This window comes from Ornithodoros turicata, chromosome 1, assembly GCF_037126465.1.
Source record: "Ornithodoros turicata isolate Travis chromosome 1, ASM3712646v1, whole genome shotgun sequence".
NCBI classification, from domain to species: domain Eukaryota; kingdom Metazoa; phylum Arthropoda; class Arachnida; order Ixodida; family Argasidae; genus Ornithodoros; species Ornithodoros turicata.
The window spans coordinates 77145089-77163901 of record NC_088201.1 but is presented as its reverse complement, the minus strand read 5'-3'; the positions used below and the strand labels follow the sequence as shown (position 1 = coordinate 77163901).

The following is an 18813-nucleotide window of genomic DNA, read 5'->3' as shown; positions in this document are numbered from 1 at the left end:
ATCCCGAACGATGCGCAGCTACCCAGGGCTGACGAGCCGCAAACACGGCGAAACACGTGTCCTCTGGTGCTGTCGCATCGTTCCATGAGTATCTGTTTCTCTACGTGCAGCCATAGAAGCCAACTTAATCTGTAAGTTTGAATTTCAAACACGTCAAGCATAATTTACTTATTTCTTTAATGGCATTTTCCCCCTATTTATAATTCACTGGCTCGCACTGTGGCATTGAGGAGTGCTCAGTCACCCTCCCAGGTGTATATCGCTCGCTGAGTGACCCTGGTTTGCCAATCCCGAACGATGCGCAGCTACCCAGGGCTGACGAGCCGCAAACACGGCGAAACACGTGTACTCCGGTGCTGTCGCATCGTTTCATCCCTATTGAAAAACAGTTTTTGGTGGGCCACCAGAGCTGATGTCTGGTGTGTTTTTGGACCTTGATGACTGATTGGCCACCAGCCCTGATTCCACCAGCCTTGACTGGCTGAATGCCCCCACCAGCCCTGATGTGCAGTATATGTACATCCACAGACGTGCATGTGCGTATATGCATATTTGCTGGAGTTGATATAAATTTTCTGTAGGCAGACACATACTACCACTCAGGATTCGATACCACTCAGCCGTCCTGGTGGCCAACCAGGGGCTGTCAGAATCAACCTGGTGGCCAATCAGGGGCCACAAGAACAGGTCTGGTGTTCCACCAGGTGCTGTCAGAGTCAACCTAGTGGCCAGTCACGTGCCACCAGAACAGGTCTGGTGGTCCACCAGGTATAGTCAGGGAGTGTCTGGTGGTCCACCAGGTGCAATCAAGGAATGCCTAGTGGACCACCAGATGCCCCACAAAAATGTGATTGGCCATCAGAATTCCTGGTGGTCCATCAGCATTACTTTTTGATAGGGATGAGTATCTGTTTCTCTACGTGCAGCCATAGAAGCCAACTTAATCTGTAAGTTTGAATTTCAAACACGTCAAGCATAATTTACTTAATTCTTTAATGGCCTTTTTCCCCTATTTATAATTCACTGGCTCGCACTGTGGCATTGAGGAGTGCTCAGTCACCCTCCCAGGTGTATATCGCTCGCTGAGTGACCCCTGGTTTGCCAATCCCGAACGATGCGCAGCTACCCAGGGCTGACGAACCGCAAACACGGCGAAACACGTGTCCTCTGGTGCTGTCGCATCGTTCCATGAGTATCTGTTTCTCTACGTGCAGCCATAGAAGCCAACTTAATCTGTAAGTTTGAATTTCAAACACGTCAAGCATAATTTACTTATTTCTTTAATGGCCTTTTCCCCCTATTTATAATTCACTGGCTCGCACTGTGGCATTGAGGAGTGCTCAGTCACCCTCCCAGGTGTATATCGCTCGCTGAGTGACCCCTGGTTTGCCAATCCCGAACGATGCGCAGCTACCCAGTTCTGACGAGCCGCAAACACGGCGAAACATGTGTCCTCTGGTGCTGTCGCATCGTTCCATGAGTATCTGTTTCTCTACGTGCAGCCATAGAAGCCAACTTAATCTGTAAGTTTGAATTTCAAATACGTCAAGCATAATTTACTTATTTCTTTAATGGCCTTTTTCCCCTATTTATAATTCCCTGGCTCGCACTGTGGCATTGAGGAGTGCTCAGTCACCCTCACAGGTGTATATCGCTCGCTGAGTGACCCCTTGTTTGCCAATCCCGAACGATGCGCAGCTACCCAGTTCTGACGAGCCGCAAACACGGCGAAACACGTGTCCTCTGGTGCCGTCGCATCGTTCCATGAGTATCTGTTTCTCTACGTGCAGCCATAGAAGCCAACTTAATCTGTAAGTTTGAATTTCAAACACGTCAAGCATAATTTACTTATTTCTTTAATGGCCTTTTTCCCCTATTTATATATATATATATATATATATATATATATATAAAGAGGGGGGAAAAGCCATTAAAAAAAAAAATAAGTGAATGATGCTAGACGTGTTTGAAACTCAAACTTACAGATTAAAATGGCTTCTATGGCTGCACGTAGAGAAACAGATACTCATTGAACGATGCGACAGCACCAGAGGACACGTGTTTCGCCGTGTTTGCGGCTCATCGGCCCTGGGTAGCTGCGCATCGTTCGGGATTGGCAAACCAGGGGTCACTCAGCGAGCGATATACACCTGGGAGGGTGACTGAGCACTCCTCAATGCCACAGTGCAAGCCAGTGAATTATAAAGAGGGGGGAAAAGCCATTAAAAAAAAATAAGTGAATGATGCTAGACGTGTTTGAAACTCAAACTTACAGATTAAAATGGCTTCTATGGCTGCACGTAGAGAAACAGATACTCATTGAACGATGCGACAGCACCAGAGGACACGTGTTTCGCCGTGTTTGCGGCTCATCGGCCCTGGGTAGCTGCGCATCGTTCGGGATTGGCAAACCAGGGGTCACTCAGCGAGCGATATACACCTGGGAGGGTGACTGAGCACTCCTCAATGCCACAGTGCAAGCCAGTGAATTATAAAGAGGGGGGAAAAGCCATTAAAAAAAAATAAGTGAATGATGCTAGACGTGTTTGAAACTCAAACTTACAGATTAAAATGGCTTCTATGGCTGCACGTAGAGAAACAGATACTCATTGAACGATGCGACAGCACCAGAGGACACGTGTTTCGCCGTGTTTGCGGCTCATCGGCCCTGGGTAGCTGCGCATCGTTCGGGATTGGCAAACCAGGGGTCACTCAGCGAGCGATATACACCTGGGAGGGTGACTGAGCACTCCTCAATGCCACAGTGCAAGCCAGTGAATTATAAAGAGGGGGGAAAAGCCATTAAAAAAAAAATAAGTGAATGATGCTAGACGTGTTTGAAACTCAAACTTACAGATTAAAATGGCTTCTATGGCTGCACGTAGAGAAACAGATACTCATTGAACGATGCGACAGCACCAGAGGACACGTGTTTCGCCGTGTTTGCGGCTCATCGGCCCTGGGTAGCTGCGCATCGTTCGGGATTGGCAAACCAGGGGTCACTCAGCGAGCGATATACACCTGGGAGGGTGACTGAGCACTCCTCAATGCCACAGTGCAAGCCAGTGAATTATAAAGAGGGGGGAAAAGCCATTAAAAAAAAATAAGTGAATGATGCTAGACGTGTTTGAAACTCAAACTTACAGATTAAAATGGCTTCTATGGCTGCACGTAGAGAAACAGATACTCATTGAACGATGCGACAGCACCAGAGGACACGTGTTTCGCCGTGTTTGCGGCTCATCGGCCCTGGGTAGCTGCGCATCGTTCGGGATTGGCAAACCAGGGGTCACTCAGCGAGCGATATACACCTGGGAGGGTGACTGAGCACTCCTCAATGCCACAGTGCAAGCCAGTGAATTATAAAGAGGGGGGAAAAGCCATTAAAAAAAATAAGTGAATGATGCTAGACGTGTTTGAAACTCAAACTTACAGATTAAAATGGCTTCTATGGCTGCACGTAGAGAAACAGATACTCATTGAACGATGCGACAGCACCAGAGGACACGTGTTTCGCCGTGTTTGCGGCTCATCGGCCCTGGGTAGCTGCGCATCGTTCGGGATTGGCAAACCAGGGGTCACTCAGCGAGCGATATACACCTGGGAGGGTGACTGAGCACTCCTCAATGCCACAGTGCAAGCCAGTGAATTATAAAGAGGGGGGAAAAGCCATTAAAAAAAAATAAGTGAATGATGCTAGACGTGTTTGAAACTCAAACTTACAGATTAAAATGGCTTCTATGGCTGCACGTAGAGAAACAGATACTCATTGAACGATGCGACAGCACCAGAGGACACGTGTTTCGCCGTGTTTGCGGCTCATCGGCCCTGGGTAGCTGCGCATCGTTCGGGATTGGCAAACCAGGGGTCACTCAGCGAGCGATATACACCTGGGAGGGTGACTGAGCACTCCTCAATGCCACAGTGCAAGCCAGTGAATTATAAAGAGGGGGGAAAAGCCATTAAAAAAAAAATAAGTGAATGATGCTAGACGTGTTTGAAACTCAAACTTACAGATTAAAATGGCTTCTATGGCTGCACGTAGAGAAACAGATACTCATTGAACGATGCGACAGCACCAGAGGACACGTGTTTCGCCGTGTTTGCGGCTCATCGGCCCTGGGCCCCATATATATATATATATATATATAGAAACGAAAAATAATAGTGATAAAAATAATCGTAGTATAGGTAATCTACTTGTCTGAACACTATGGGGTCAACGCTATGTATCACGGTGGATACTTTGCCATGACTTCTGAGCACTTTTATCAAATTGAATTTTCCTAATTCAGCTCCGAAATTTGCCGACTCAACCTCACGTTCTTTCGTTTTTTTTTTTTACAAAAACAGAAAGCACATGCCGTATTTGCCCCATTCTATTGCAAAATACATTCAGTACTACAATGACAATAGCCGTAAAAAATTGCGGGAAAGGTACTGTCGCAAGAACTCGTAAACTCCTAGTCAGCTTACCATGCCTGACAAATCAATGCGCGAACTTATTTCTGAATCGATCGTTCGCTTTATAAGTAATATGTGAACAGCAGTGTTTGAAACCGTTCCGAAATCTCTGTTTACTTTTCTTTTATTTTTACTTTCGGATCGTTAGGGTGCTTTCGAAGCGTGCTCGAGACTAGTTTAGTATACGTCTCAGGCACTGCTCGATCTCCGCAGTTCTAACGACGTCAGCACGGGATGCATTTCGTGAGAGGAGACACGTGCTCGTTGTAGCATCTTCAAAAATGGGTCTTCTGAAGCGAGCTTCGGAAACTGGTGGCGCAGCAACGTCTATAGAGACGTTGTTGCGCCACCAGTTTCTGATGTTACTTGAGATGGACGTGGGGTGCTTCTATTGAAAATCGGTAGTTTGTGCTCTGCTCTCCTGTTCGTCTGAGGGGACATGCTTGGATATGAAATGGGCACGCATGGGTTTTTTACAGTACGTTCTCATTCGTTTCCATACATCGTTATAACCGGGATTTCACCGACGAATGGTGATTTGTGTGAAGAGATCATTACAGGAACGACATAAATAAAATGACATAAGTAGATCCACGCGTACTCTTAAAAATGAACTTCACCGCATAGCACGCTCCTAGCCAAACCATCGTCCCGAGTGACATTGTTCTTTCCAGGAGTTCCTTTTTTTGTCTTTTTCATGTTTCTCTTTTATTTGCTGAGAACGGGAAAGGGGGAGGGGGGGCGTACGCCATTCTTGTGTGTTATGTAGTTCATAATTTGCACAAACATGGCGTACGCGTCCCGTTTTCATCAAATCAGGGGAGAGAACGTTGTCATTCGGGATGGTGGTTGGCTAGGAGAATGCTATGCGGTGAAGTTCTGTTTTTAGAGTGTATGACATGCTTGACGTCCGTAATGGCGTCGGCGTAACGCGTATCACACTCTGCACGTGCAGTGGCCGTTATAGAAATTGAGTGATTCATCCGAGTCATTTGACACATTGGCTGCGTCCAAGCGTTAGCAGATGACATGTCCTACAGGAACTGCACTGAAGATGACGATCCCCCACTCCCTCGTACTGTCCACTTTCCATATCTGTCAACGTTTCTACGACGGTCATAGCCACAGTTACTTCGCGGCGCTAACACACACACACATACATACACATATGCATGTATGCATGATACATACACGCACACACACACATACATACGACACACATATACATACATACATACATAAAAAAATTGAAGTAAGTAAGGCAGACTGTATCTCCGAATAAGCGGAGACAGGCTTCTACGGGTAAAAGGAAAAAGAGAAAAGAAGGCCACGAGTAAAAGGAACCAGGACGGCGGGAAAAAGGGAGGGAACACTGAATGAAACGAGAAAATTGAGCAAGCGTGAGAACAAAACTAAACACGAAAAAGTACATAGCACACGACATACAGCCGCTATCGTTATAAGCATGAACGCATCCTATGCTGTTGTCGCAATTCCTACAAAAAAAAAAAAAAAGAAAATAAAAAAAAGACGAAGAATAAGAATAAGAAAGAGTTAGGGGCGCAGAAAACACATTCCGTAGAAAACGAAACTACAAGACCAGAGTATCAAGAGCGGCACAGGAAGCGCACACCGCAAATTAGAAGCGACGAAAGTCGACCTTCCGCAGCCCCAGCTCGACGGCATACACGCACTCGTCCTCCTGTTTCTTTTTTCTTTTTGATGCCTGTGCGTTTTTCTTCCCCAATTTGTCCCACCGTCGAAAGGGTGCCGTGTTCCTTTATCGTCGCGAGTTGCCTCGTTTCATGGCGGAGCACGGGAAAGGGAAGCGCCAGTCCGACACGGGATGTGGCCAATTGCCCTGGGAAGTGTTGTCATCAAACCTTTATTGCCCCTTTTCCATGGAGATACCGAGAAAATGTTTTTGTTGTTGTTGTTGTGCCCCGTGCTGTTTATTGCAGAGTAGCGCTAAAATTAAGCTGCATCACACATGCGTTTCAAAATGCGGTGCCACCTCTACATTCGCGGCGCTGTGGCCGACAGGGGGCTGTGTAGTGGGCCAACACGGCCACAGGGGTGACACAAACCCGCCATTGTTGTAACTACCCTCAAGCGGGTGCTTTTGGCTAAACTGCCATCTTGTCCTGGTCGCACGTCATAGAAAACGTCATTTTGAGGTCATGTGACTTTGTTTACATGTCGTTTTGCCGCTTACTGACATATTTTCGCCGTCATAACACCAAGAGATGACCGTATTTTGCCAGCGTAAACTATGCGGTGCTTCTTCCGCAACATGGTAGCCCATGTCACCTTAGTTTAAGTACATCGCATCGGCTCGGTAAGTCTTAACGCGCGGTCGTCATCACATCTTTGGAAGTTATCAACAATACGAGGCTTTATGTGTAAAATTGCGCGTTTTACTGCGAGATTATGGGATAAAAATAATTACTGTGATCCAAAAACATCCAAAACGGCGTCCAGAAACAACAACCGCATTGTTTACAAACGGATTGGCCGTCGATCACGGGCGCCGCCATCTTTAAGGTCACGTGTGCCTTGACGTTTGCTGTGACGTGCGACACGGACCTGTCCAGGATGCATTGCGTTCGCCCAGCACGCTTTCGTCTACGGAGCAATACATTGGATGCCACCCCTGTGAACACGGCCGATCCGCCTGCGTGCTAACGCTTTTCGTGATAGTTGCCACTTCGATACTGTACAGACACTTCGTGCGTGCCTCGTTAACCTGTGAAGCATTTCTGCTAGAATCATGACACGACAAACGTGACACGATATACTATAGACGCAGAGAAGGGAAAGCAGAAGAAGTGAGACTATGTACTGTATGTCACTTCTTCTGCTTTCGTAATATGCATTCGAGCTGGTGTGTACCTGACGTTGGCAACATATCCCGGAGCTTTGTGGAAAACACAAATGCACAGATCACAGTTGTCTTGTGCTGTTCATTCTGTGTTTCGTACGTTTGTCTTTTCCCCAAGCTCCTGGATATGCTGAGAACAAAAGGTTTATCTGCCAAAAATGACAAATGTTTATCTGCCAGCGACTAACGCAACCGTAGCACTCGGATATATTTATTTTCGTTGATTGATATGTGGTTTGCGTATATGCCAAGCGCGTCGTTGACCTCCGCGGTTCGCTTAGACGACAAACAACAACGTGTGGTTTTATGTGGCTAAGACAATCTGCTCCGTCGACGTGTGCGACGAGGCGTCCCAAAGTCGTAGCACGAAGCGGTTCTCGAAAACCGCCTGGAAGCACCTCACGTCGCGGCATCCGCTTCCCTACTGGGACGTCTTGGCGCCGCCTCAAGATACCAATGCGAGAGACAAGCTTTTGGTGTCTGGTCCGGTCTGGTGTAGTGGGGGCACTGCGGGCATGGCAACCCGCACGATTGTCACAAAGACTCTTTGTAGCCATTACACTAATATTTGTAACCAGGCAGAGGATTTCGGTCAATTCCAGCGTGATAAACACGAGAGACTAGGCACAGCTACAATACACAATCATCTTCAGCCTTTCATTTTGAAATACCAGAGAGATGAAGTGCCCACGGATCTGAGCGAGAGCGCCACCACTGCACTGTAATCCCAAGACAGGCACTAAGATAATCGATGTCCTTTACATGCGGGCTCTGTTCCAACAGGTGGGGAGATTCGGACCATGGGAATTCCCAGGGGGGCGAAGCGTGCAACCCAGTCAGAGTTTTTCTGAAGACTGATGCCGCGGACTGTGCGGTTCAGAGGTGAATATTCAGAGGTAGAAAAATCATGGCTATGAATAAAGAGTGCACTATTTTCATAGGCGATCTTGAAGCCCCCCTCCTCTGCATCCCCTCGCAATACGCCCTTGATTAGGAGAGACGTCACATCTAGGAACAGGAGATATGAAATATTCTTTATCTGCACAAGTCTGATTTTGTTATGACATTGAGATCAGTGGAGAGAAGAGGGCGGTTATCGCGAATTCACATCATACATCGCTGCAGTCGGTGCTGGGGCTCGAGCGCGAATGAATGAGGGCTACAGTAGCCCAACGAAGCGCTCAATGTTTCGAAACCAAAACAAATACTATATAAAAACAAGACAGTTTGTTCAGTGGGCCTATTGAAGTCACTTGTCGCAGGGTTGCTTCTTTGCAATGAGACCACGGAGGTAGTCATCAAGTGAGCGTTGTCTGGCAACCGCTTCATAACCGTAATGTTCACTCCAGATATCATGCAGAGCCTTTCGCTTTTGTCTGTTCATCCTGGCGATGTACTTCTTGACACGTTGACCGAACCTACGGGGTGACAAGAGAGGTATCCAGGCATTAGATATGTCAAAGACATCGGAATCCAAAAAAATGCGTATCACCTGCAACTCTCGTATAGCGGCTCGTATGGTGTGAAATTGATATTAGACTATTCTCGATGGATGTTGCACAAAGCTACGTGGAGTTCGCAGCAGCCAAAGGAGTCTGCGGGGGTTGGGTTCGTTCCTAAGGGATTATATCAGGTTTCGTGGGCTAAGTGGGCTAAAGTCAGTTGAACAGAACCACACAAATATTCCGAACCCAAGAAGTTACAAGGTCTGTCACAAGCCCAACCCCTTAGTTGCTCCGCGTTACCCGTTCCACAATACGAAACTTGTGGCGTACCTCAGACAATGCCTGGCGGGCGTCGAGCATCTAGGGCACAAAAGGGGGCCATCCTCAGGGGCAGTGGAGCAAACTTTCCTCAAATCTTCCTCGGGCACAGAATGTCCGCAGTCTCCGAGCGCTACGAGGAGAACATTTAGGGACGTTCCCGCTGCTTCCTCGTACTCTTTCGGCTTGCAAACACTGCATAGCGTCGGACAGGGCTCGCCGCAGGCTCCGAGACAAGCATGGCCACAGGGCAGCAGTCTCGCGCAGCGATGGTTGCAGGGAGGCCGCGTACAAGGTTCGCAACACAAAGCACCACAACGATAGTGCGGACACGACCACGTGCAGGGTTCTCCGCAAGGTGGACATGGATAGCCACATACAGCCGGGCACGGGCCGTGAGGGCAGAACATTGGGCACGATAGCTGGCACGGGTATGGGCACGGCGTTTTGTAGCAGGCGACCGGACACGGATGACCGCAGGCAAGAGATCGGGAACAAGGTTCTAAGCAAGGAAATTCCCTTTTCAGCAGACTGCACAGAACGATATCTTTGTGGCCACAAGCTCTGTCCATAGTAACATACTTGTTGCACGTACTTGAGCAAGGTTCACTACAGGCATTCGAGCAAGGATGACCGCAGTGTAGGATAGCTGGACAAGGTGCACGGCACAGTCTAGAAATGGCAGAGGAATCCTTTTGCTTCCAACAAGGAACTACAACGGTGTGTCCAGATAAGCACAGAGCGGCTACTTCGGCATTGCAAACGTGGCTACAAGCTCTCGTGCATCCGAAACGGCATATGTGTCCACATGGCTGAGACTTCGGACACTGATCGCACGCGAAAAATGATTCAGTTTGGGTCTGCCAGCATTCGAGGACCACGTCATGTCCGCAAGGAAGCACGTAACTAGATTTCGTCCGGCATGCAATAACCGTTGTCAACTCACGACACTCCGCAGTGGCCGTATGGCCGCAGGGTAAGGACTTCTTTACGGCTTCCCTGCACGGGTTATCGCCACACGGCTCACCACAACGCCCTGCACACTTATGTCCGCATTGTAGCAGTCTCTCGCAGCGGGCTTGACAGAGTTCTGGATTAGCAGCGATACAGCCAGACATCTTGCACGGGACTTCGGTGAGATGTCCGCATGGACCTACCTCAACATTTGATACCATGCACGCTCCACCGCAGAGCTCGCCGCATTTTTTGCCACATGGATGACCGCATGACTTCAAGCGTCGCCCGCACTTTTTCGTGCAAGTTGCCTCGTCTGCCATGTAGCACGGGACTTTCGAAGTATGGTGGCAAGCGGGAAACTCCACCTTAATGTGCACCGTGCAACGCGTACAGTGGCCGTGGCAGCGTTCGTTGCAACAGTGACCTCTGGAACATGTCTTTCCGCAACGCTCTCTGCAGGTGAACAGCTTGTGGTCCTCAGTATCCATGTGACAGTTTTTTGGACAAGAATGTCCGCAAGGAAGGGAGGCTGGGCACGGAAGGTTACAGAAACCATTACGACCGCTAGAAAGTCCTCTGGTGTTCTTACTACTGCCGTGCTGTTCGAGTGTCTCCTGCACCGTAACTTCAGTTCGCATCCGACCAGACCACGATATTTGAGGTCGTCAACGATGTCTCTCCATAAGTTGGACGCCTCGCTCAGTAAGGTCATATTGCCTACGCAGTAAAATCCCATACGAGCCCTGGACAGGAGGACACAAATTCGGTTCGCCACTTGAACAAAACCGGTTTCCCCAGTTTCGTTGGAGCGAACCAGGGACAAGAGGATGATGTCGTTCTCTTCTCCTTGGAAATTATCCACTACTGTGATGGCCACCGCGGTCAGCTCGTGATATGTATTAGCTGTGCGCTCTAGAAGCTTCTTCTGACCCATGTACGGCGTGAGCAAAGTGATTTGAGAAGGTTGGTAACCCTGAGCAAGCAGATATCTGCAGAGGTTGACAAGAAAATTTGCCTCGAAAACGTTGCTATAGCTTCTGCCAGAATTTCTCCGTTCTGGGGAGGAGTGATTGAAGAAGAACATGTTCGTGGTCATACCCTCAATGTCTTCGTATCGTTCCACGCACGGGTGGGGCTCCAAAGTAGGGTAGAATCGTGGCGTGAGAAGGCGGGCGAAGTCCGGCCTCATGCGATGTTGAACGCAGAGCTGTTTGACACCCACGCCGTTGATAAGCATTCTTTCGAAAAGAGACACGTCCATCTTGTATCTGTTAAGTAAACCATCTTGCTTTCAAATGTAAGTAGTACAAAGCACACGACGACAGCAATATTACGATTAAAGAACGGCAGTCGACGGACGGGTACCGGGACTGGGAACCACGCTATGCGGCTGAACGTTACACATGATGCGCTTACACGATGTTAGATCCTCAACATACCAAGCTTCGCGCACACACACGAGGACAAGCTTCCACACTCTACACATCCCCTTTGATTCCCTGTCACATCCACACCCATTTGTTTACTGAGTATCGTGGTGGTGAAACACAGGGACGGACATAACACTCTTGGCGTACAGCGGCGGGTTGCGTTACAAGGTTTGGTGCCGGGTTACGCACACTTCCAACAGTTTACAACCCAAACACGTAAGATAACCCCTATGGGTGCGATTTCTTTTGCGATTTCCTGAATAGTGTTATCGTGCCCCGTAGCCCACTCAATGAGCGTTGCACCCAAGCCTATTGCTTGTCAATGGGTCTTGAGTGTAACACTCGTTGAGTGTTGCATTCAAAAAGTTTCGTGCAAGCGGGCCCTGTACCTGATTGACAGTTCTTGTACATTCGTGGGCGGACGCAACTGCTGGTGGTCCCCGATGAGGATCACATGCTGAGTTTGCGGAGCCAAACTTGTCACCACGTGAGCTTCGAGTACTTCGGCTGCCTCTTCCACGATGACGATGCGCGGTTGCACCTCGCGGAGGAGAGCCTGGTACTTAGCCGCGCACGTTGTTGTCATTCCAATGACCTGAAACAAGACTACTGGTCATCTGCAGACACACAGCAGGAGTAATGCTTGCACTCTAGTGCCCTTCTTGGAACTCATTAGGTACCCACCTTGGACGCCCTAAGGACCGATAGGTCAGCCATTAGTCTGGAGTGCGCCATGCGCTCTTGCACATCTTCCATTGTTGTCATCTCAGAAGTTTGAAAGGTGTCAATCACAGAAGTCAGGTTGTCGACCCAGTATCGATACAGTTTCCAGCGCTCTCGGGATCGTAGTGTCCAGACGTCCTCGACGTGATCGTCTCCTGTGGCTCGATCGCCCTCCTTGATGATGATGCGCAGATGTGCTTCCCAAGAGCTTGTGTCCAGGTCCCGCATGTTGAATCCTTTTTTAGCTTTGTGCACCTGTGTAAGTGACGTCCCTATCACCGCACTGCCTAATGTGAATTGCCTATGCCTAATGTTTCAATATGTCACAAAACCAGCCACCAATAATTTAAGCGTCAGTTTTGAAGTCCACGCAGGAGTCTTTTGGCGTTGTGCGAAGCGAGTTTAAATGTGGCCTTATACTCTTAAGCTGGCGGTATTTTTTTTTAAAAATCCTATCATGAGGTGTCACGTGGATAGTGGTGCGCGCGGGTACGGTTATTCCCCTGGATCCGCGCGGATATCCGGTCTACGCCGTGCTGCGGAAAAAATATAACGTCTTGAAATACACGAGGGTAAGGTGCGGATAAACTCGCGCACCACTGCGACAGGCGCGGATATCGGCATTTTATCCTCAAATAAGCATTTGTGTTGTTGTCGACGTCCGCCAGGTGGAGCCACAATTGACGCGAAGAGTCCAAAATGGTGTGAAAGTGTATATCATTTGCACAGTTGTGGATGACACAATATTCCTGGGTGGTTTACGTAACATTTTCGTCATGCGGATTTTCGTCATGCGTCATGCGGTGACTGCGGATACATCTGTTTCATCCGACTCGGATGCGGTCGCGGATTTTACGTGCGCGGGTGCAGTGCAGATGCGGATATTATCAATGTCATCGCGCTCTCGTCTGCCTAGGAGGCAGAAGACAGAAGACAGAGAACTCTGTGCAGAAGACAGATACATCAGATATACTCTGAGAATGTAGTGTACCAATCCAGCCTCCCTTACCGATGACGTGTCCTTTTTGCTGCATTGATTCAGGAAGAGTGCTTTCGTTTGTTCCAGGCGCAACCACACCCTGAACACTTGACAGAAGGAATGCTCGTCGAACACCGCTTGGAAGAAGGACCGGCAGCACGCCTTGCTCATGACATGCATAAGCAGTTTTACAACGTCCTCTTCCTCAGGTACGGACAAGACGGTCTGTGACAATGTTGAAAGCGTCTGAAAAAAGGTCAATGCATAAGCTACCGTGTGAGCTGAGATGCAGCAACGTCAAAGGTACAAAGATTGGCTAAGGCTTTGTCCTTTGCTTGTCCGTAGAAGGTATAGGAGCATGCACGTTAGATCAGCGGGAGCACAACGGAAGACCAGTAGAAATCTGCCTCAGCTCCTTGAGTAACGCATCACTTCCCGTGTATTCTCACAAGCGACATTCCTCAGAATACGCCACCGGAAGATGCGATACAGTCACATGAGCGCGTGCGCTCAACGTCATGTCTTTGCGTGCACTGCTGACCGTAGGGAAGATACTCAACAAAACAACTTAATTCTGCCCCGTGAGCACCTTTTCGCTTTTTCTTCCGCTAGAAAATTCCGTGGGGATATCGTTCGTGTGAATACACGTTTAGGCCCCGTTAGCACCATCCTGTGCACTACACAAACGAAAACATCAAAAACAAAAGGCAAACCTTCACTCGTTCAAGGTGCTTCCGTAGAGCTTCAGACGACTGCCGACCAGCGTGTGTCCGTTTACACTTCTTATTGACATGATACATTTTCAAGGCGTTGTTCTTACATGCACCGCCCATCCTCGTAACAAGTTTCGTGAACTGAAGCACGCCTTCCAGAAACTGATCCAGGGCGCGATTTGTATAACAGACCACCAAGATGGGACCTTGGTCGTCACCCCATACAGCGTCGTTCTCCAGCAGCGTCTGAACAATCTTCAAACCCATGTAGGTCTTTCCCGTTCCCGGAGGTCCCTGTATAACGCCTAGTTCATGGGTTAGCGCGTATTGAAGAGCCTCCAGTTGGGAGCTGTCCAGTTGGAGTTCTTCCGCCTTTGGCCAGCTGTCTCGGTCGAGGAGGGTCACCTTTCGGCGGGTACCACCAGGTGTCTCTAGGAGACACGTTATGTCGAACGTCGTCCAATTATTCACGTAACTTGGATGGAAAACGACAGATTCCGCTCCTGCAACGGCGTGTAGTTGAGTGTGAAAAAGTGACGAACGAGGGAAAAACTGATACAAACAATTATACGCCTGTGCCGTCAACAGTGCAAGTGTTTATGTTCCTGATGTCGTCAGCTGCCACTGTAAGCAACGTGCGTACTGTCGCAAAGCTTGAAACATGATCTTGGGAAGGTTCTATCTTCGTTCTGTGAGTTGCAACCGGTTAGGCACGCAAAGAGTTCTGTGTATTCCTGTATTTTGCTCGCCAAAGGATGTTATGATATCTACAGGGTGTCCACGCTAAGTGTGAACAGATTTTGCAAAAATATATATAACACTTTTTCCAAGATGAAATCAATTGCAATATAGCATATGCTAAAGGCTCTCCCTAGCAGGGCATTAGCAAAGTCCGAAGGCAATGTCTTAACTTTCATCCAGGTTGCGCTTCTTAGAAGACGCGTCTTTCTTTCACCCCCAATGTGAGAGGGAAAAAGAGCACACTATCGCCTCTCGCGTCATGGAAAAAGATTAAAAGGAAACAGAAAATGCACCCCAAGATAAGGCTAGTTCCGATAGAGTCACCCGATACATTTGTTTTTGTTTTGTTTCCGCAAGTTAAAGCTCATCTTCGACACATGAGGCGGCACTGTGCTCCTTCCCCCTCTCCCGTTGGGGATGAAGGAAATACGCGTCTTCTAAGAAGCGCAATGAACAAAATAAAGAAAAAATGGCGTTCCTTCACGAATTTTTTGCGGGCGATCTATCGAACGGATTTTTGTTCTGAAAACGGCTACGATATCAGGTGACCGAAAGGAACAGATGTTCTCATTGGGACAACTTTGTAGCTTTTATAATTAAAAAGTTAATTAATGAAATTTAATTAAGACATTGCCTTTGGACTTTGCTAATACCCTGCTAGGGAGTGCCCTTCAGCATATGCTATATTGCAATTGATTTCATCTTAGAAAACGTGTTATATATATTTAAAAAAAATCTGTTCACACTTAGCGTGGACACCCTGTATATCTGTGCAAAACAGTTTTGTTGCGCGGCCTGCCATGAACTGTCCTGGGGTTCCAGGGAACGCTCTTTCTGCGTTACATATAGCCACACGAGACACATGCTCCAATAGGTAACACGAAGTCATGAAATGCTATTCTTCAACATTCAACTATATAAATCACGCATGTCGGGAAGCACACTATGTGCACAAACGCGTGCGTATAGTCGATGGGGAAAGGAAAATACATATATTACGGAAGCGCCTACAACCTAAGATCACGTGGTGACGTTCTTGCCTACGTACCAGGAATACTTGAATATAGTAACGACGTTGGTCTGTATCAGCTCACCTACGATGTACTTTTCCAGTGGAAGAACGTGCGTGTTTTGCAGAGCCTGGAATACATGACGATAACCCTCGAAGTATGCAATGCTTTCCAGAACAACAAACTGGCCCGTGACTGCGCAGCTACAATTCCAGAATGTGACTTCAACGACGCCTCTGCCGAGCATACTTGGAGTGGCACGAGACACCGTAGCCACCTGGATTGTCTCGAAGTTGTCCTTACTGAAGCAAAGAAGCGATCCGGGAATGAAGCGCCTCGTTCCCTTCCAGAGTATCTTTGAGAAGCTCGAGGCGTCGAACTGCACAACGTATACCCTTCCATCTGCGTTGACGGAAGAGGAAATGACGACAACGCCGGAATGGACGTTGACGCCGTCCAACTTGTGGAATATTTCTTTCCTGCACAGAAATACATCGGCTTAATTAAACGTAAAACTAATTATCTCGCGCCCGTTTTAATGACCAAGAATCGCAGACCGTTGTAATGCTTCAAATGCTCCCGCGAAGTCTCAGTAGATCGCACGCAATCGTTTCGCGTAACGCTACAGTCAAGACTGTACGCGTCTGACGGAGCACACATTTTAGTATACCGGGCTCCAGCGCGCAAGCTATTTCCACGAACGCACTTGACGCAAGAGTCAACGCCTGCAACTGAGTCGTAGGGCTTGGACAGCCGAAATAGAAAGAACGTATTTTTAAAATTCCGTGTTAGCGCCGCGAAGCAACTGTGGCTATGAGCGGCGTATAGAAGTGGCCAGATAGAGAGAGGACAGCAGGAAGGAGTGGGGGACAGGGGGTGTTAGTATGCGTCCTGGACTGACTTCAGGAGAACTGAGGACATTTGTCTAGAAAGTCGTCGGAAAAATCCTCGGACAGCAAAGCCGGTGGTAGGATTCGAACCCACCACCTCCCAGTCTTCAGCACGACCTTGGCTACCATCAACGAGCGGGACGCCTTAACCCACTCTGCCGCTGGTCTAAAAAGAAGTGGTAGAACGTGTGAATGCATTCTCGTAATGTTTAACGTTATTTTGTACTTGCAGTACACTTTGCTTTTCGATCTTAACGAATGAGTAGACGATATGCTTGCCCAAATCCTACGAGGTGCTCCCGCAAATGCTTCTTACGTTGGGATGTTATTCCTGAAAAACAGCTCATGCGCGCAAGCACTCTTTGCGTACTGTGCATGCTATGTTCTAGCAGGTACGATCCACTAAAACCCTCCTGAAATGTCCATCTCACAGTATGGTTACTGGCATATATCAACGCAAAAATAAAATACGATACACATGCGCCATAGTAACGATATAAGCGCATGGTATCGATAAACATGGGTGGCTCCGTCAATTTTTGAGCAAGAGACGGCAAGTTTCGCAATATTCTGGCATTATACGAAGTTTACCTGTATCTATATCCACGGACTTCCTGTGCCCGTGCGCACTCCCTTATCCCTTCCCGGAGCGGACGGACGAAATCCTCACGAAGCAGCCTAAACTGGACGTCCAGATAGTGCTCCGTGCTATTATACGACCCACGGACACGATTAGGCGTCAAATGAGGCAATTCTCTGGTTAGCAACTCTTCAGATGCTGGAACGACTGGGAGAGTTCTGAAGTCCGGGTGGGACAACACACGTTGTCTACCCAGCATGGCGCCACTCGTCGCAAACGCTTCCAACTTCACGGCCCTATTGTAGATGTCGTCGATGCCTAATTGTGATTCACGCAGTGAATCAACCATCGCCGTTATGTAGGGTAGTAGGCTAAGGAAGGTGTCCGTATTCAGAACAAATTCCTTTATGGCCTCCAAGACGTCCAGTAGGTGAACGAGGGATTCCAGCTGAAAAAGCAGGCACTTGCTTAATCATTTTCTAGTTCTGTAAATAACCCAGCACAGAACACTCGTACGCAAACAAAGGCGTAAGCTTCCAGTGACAAGTCAAGCTCAGGGCAAGTCAACTACAACAGGTCAAGTTCGCCCACAAGTCTGAAGACGTCTGTGATCCGCCTAGGAGCGCGCATGCCTTCGCGTCTCAACGTAGTGCCCGCGCACGGATGCTTCAAACTTACACAGATGACGTTGCCAAAACACACTGGTCGAAGACGACGTACTAATTGCGTACTTTTGAAGCAAAGCACAAAATATTCTCACTAACAAAACAATGCGTCCTTACCTGCTGAGAACAGTTTTCGAGTGACGAAACCTGAACGCAAAATTTGGAAGCGTCTTTGTCGCAAAGTTTTCAAATGTAGCTGTCTTCCTAAGAAGGTCCCGAAGTCTACGAGAGCCGCGGTCGCAGTGCGAACACAGGAGACTGAGCACCGCGAAGGCCCACTTGAGGTCCTGGAAGTCTAGGTCGTCGCACTCCAGGAACGCGTCAAAACCATAGGGTATTAAGAATGGCAGTTGGGCTGCACAGGCAAATCCCTCGGAAGAAAGCCCACCACGGATGGTCACTTCCACGAAGACACCGAGAAGACATAACGCTGCATCAGGTCGTACGTATCTTGAGACAAATTGTGGAATGCATCAGCGCGTGCCTTCTTCCTCTTCAACGTCTCTACATGCACGTGATGATACTTCCTCTTCATCAGGGACTTTCTTGGGATCTTTCATCTTTCATCTTAGTCTTGCGGGGTCATAATCGGTGGTGGCAGCAATGACCAAAAACGTCAAGAAGGTGCGCATCTAGAGTGTGTCTTAAAACAATTATTTTGGTTTGTGTGCATGTACATGTCACACTCTCAGAGGCTTTGTTTTTGTAAGCACTTCTCAAAGAATTGGGGGATGCCAAGTTTTTGGCTAAAATCGCGTTTTAAAATGTAGCCTCTGGATCTGTCCTAGGCGGGAAATCTGTCTGACAAAACGCGCTCAAATCTTGACTGTCCCGCAACACTTCTTAGGTACCAGGTTTTTCGTTGGTCGTAGGTCAAACGTAACGCTGTATAGACCGTTACGTCAAGACGGGTACACAACCGCATCAAAATGAAACATGCAATGTATGTCACGGTATGGTACACCAGGTACGCTTTGAAACGCTGTGAGTATTTTTCGCGTTCCTCAATTATGTACA

General features: G+C 48.2%; 1 protein-coding gene across 1 annotated transcript; it reads right to left on the bottom strand.

Moving 5' to 3' along the window:
- Positions 1-10339: 10339 nt before the first annotated feature.
- On the bottom strand, positions 10340-17304 carry LOC135377186 (NFX1-type zinc finger-containing protein 1-like). The gene is made up of 7 exons (XM_064609466.1): positions 17143-17304; positions 15746-16140; positions 13911-14413; positions 13228-13443; positions 12180-12473; positions 11885-12090; positions 10340-11333 (listed from the first exon to the last, which is right to left on the bottom strand). Exons 2-7 carry the CDS (start codon positions 15906-15908, stop codon positions 10340-10342), a joined length of 2376 nt encoding a protein of 791 aa, XP_064465536.1. The 5' UTR covers positions 15909-16140; positions 17143-17304.
- Positions 17305-18813: the final 1509 nt, after the last annotated feature.

Coding starts and splice junctions, on each gene's coding strand:
- LOC135377186 (XM_064609466.1), bottom strand. CDS start 15,908: ATGCTCGGCAGAGGCGTCGTTGAAGTCACATTCTGGAATTGTAGCTGC. Junction 12,474..13,227: donor GCAAAAAGGACACGTCATCG/GTAAGGGAGGCT, acceptor TCACTTACACAG/GTGCACAAAGCTAAAAAAGG. Junction 12,091..12,179: donor CGGTCCTTAGGGCGTCCAAG/GTGGGTACCTAA, acceptor GTCTTGTTTCAG/GTCATTGGAATGACAACAAC.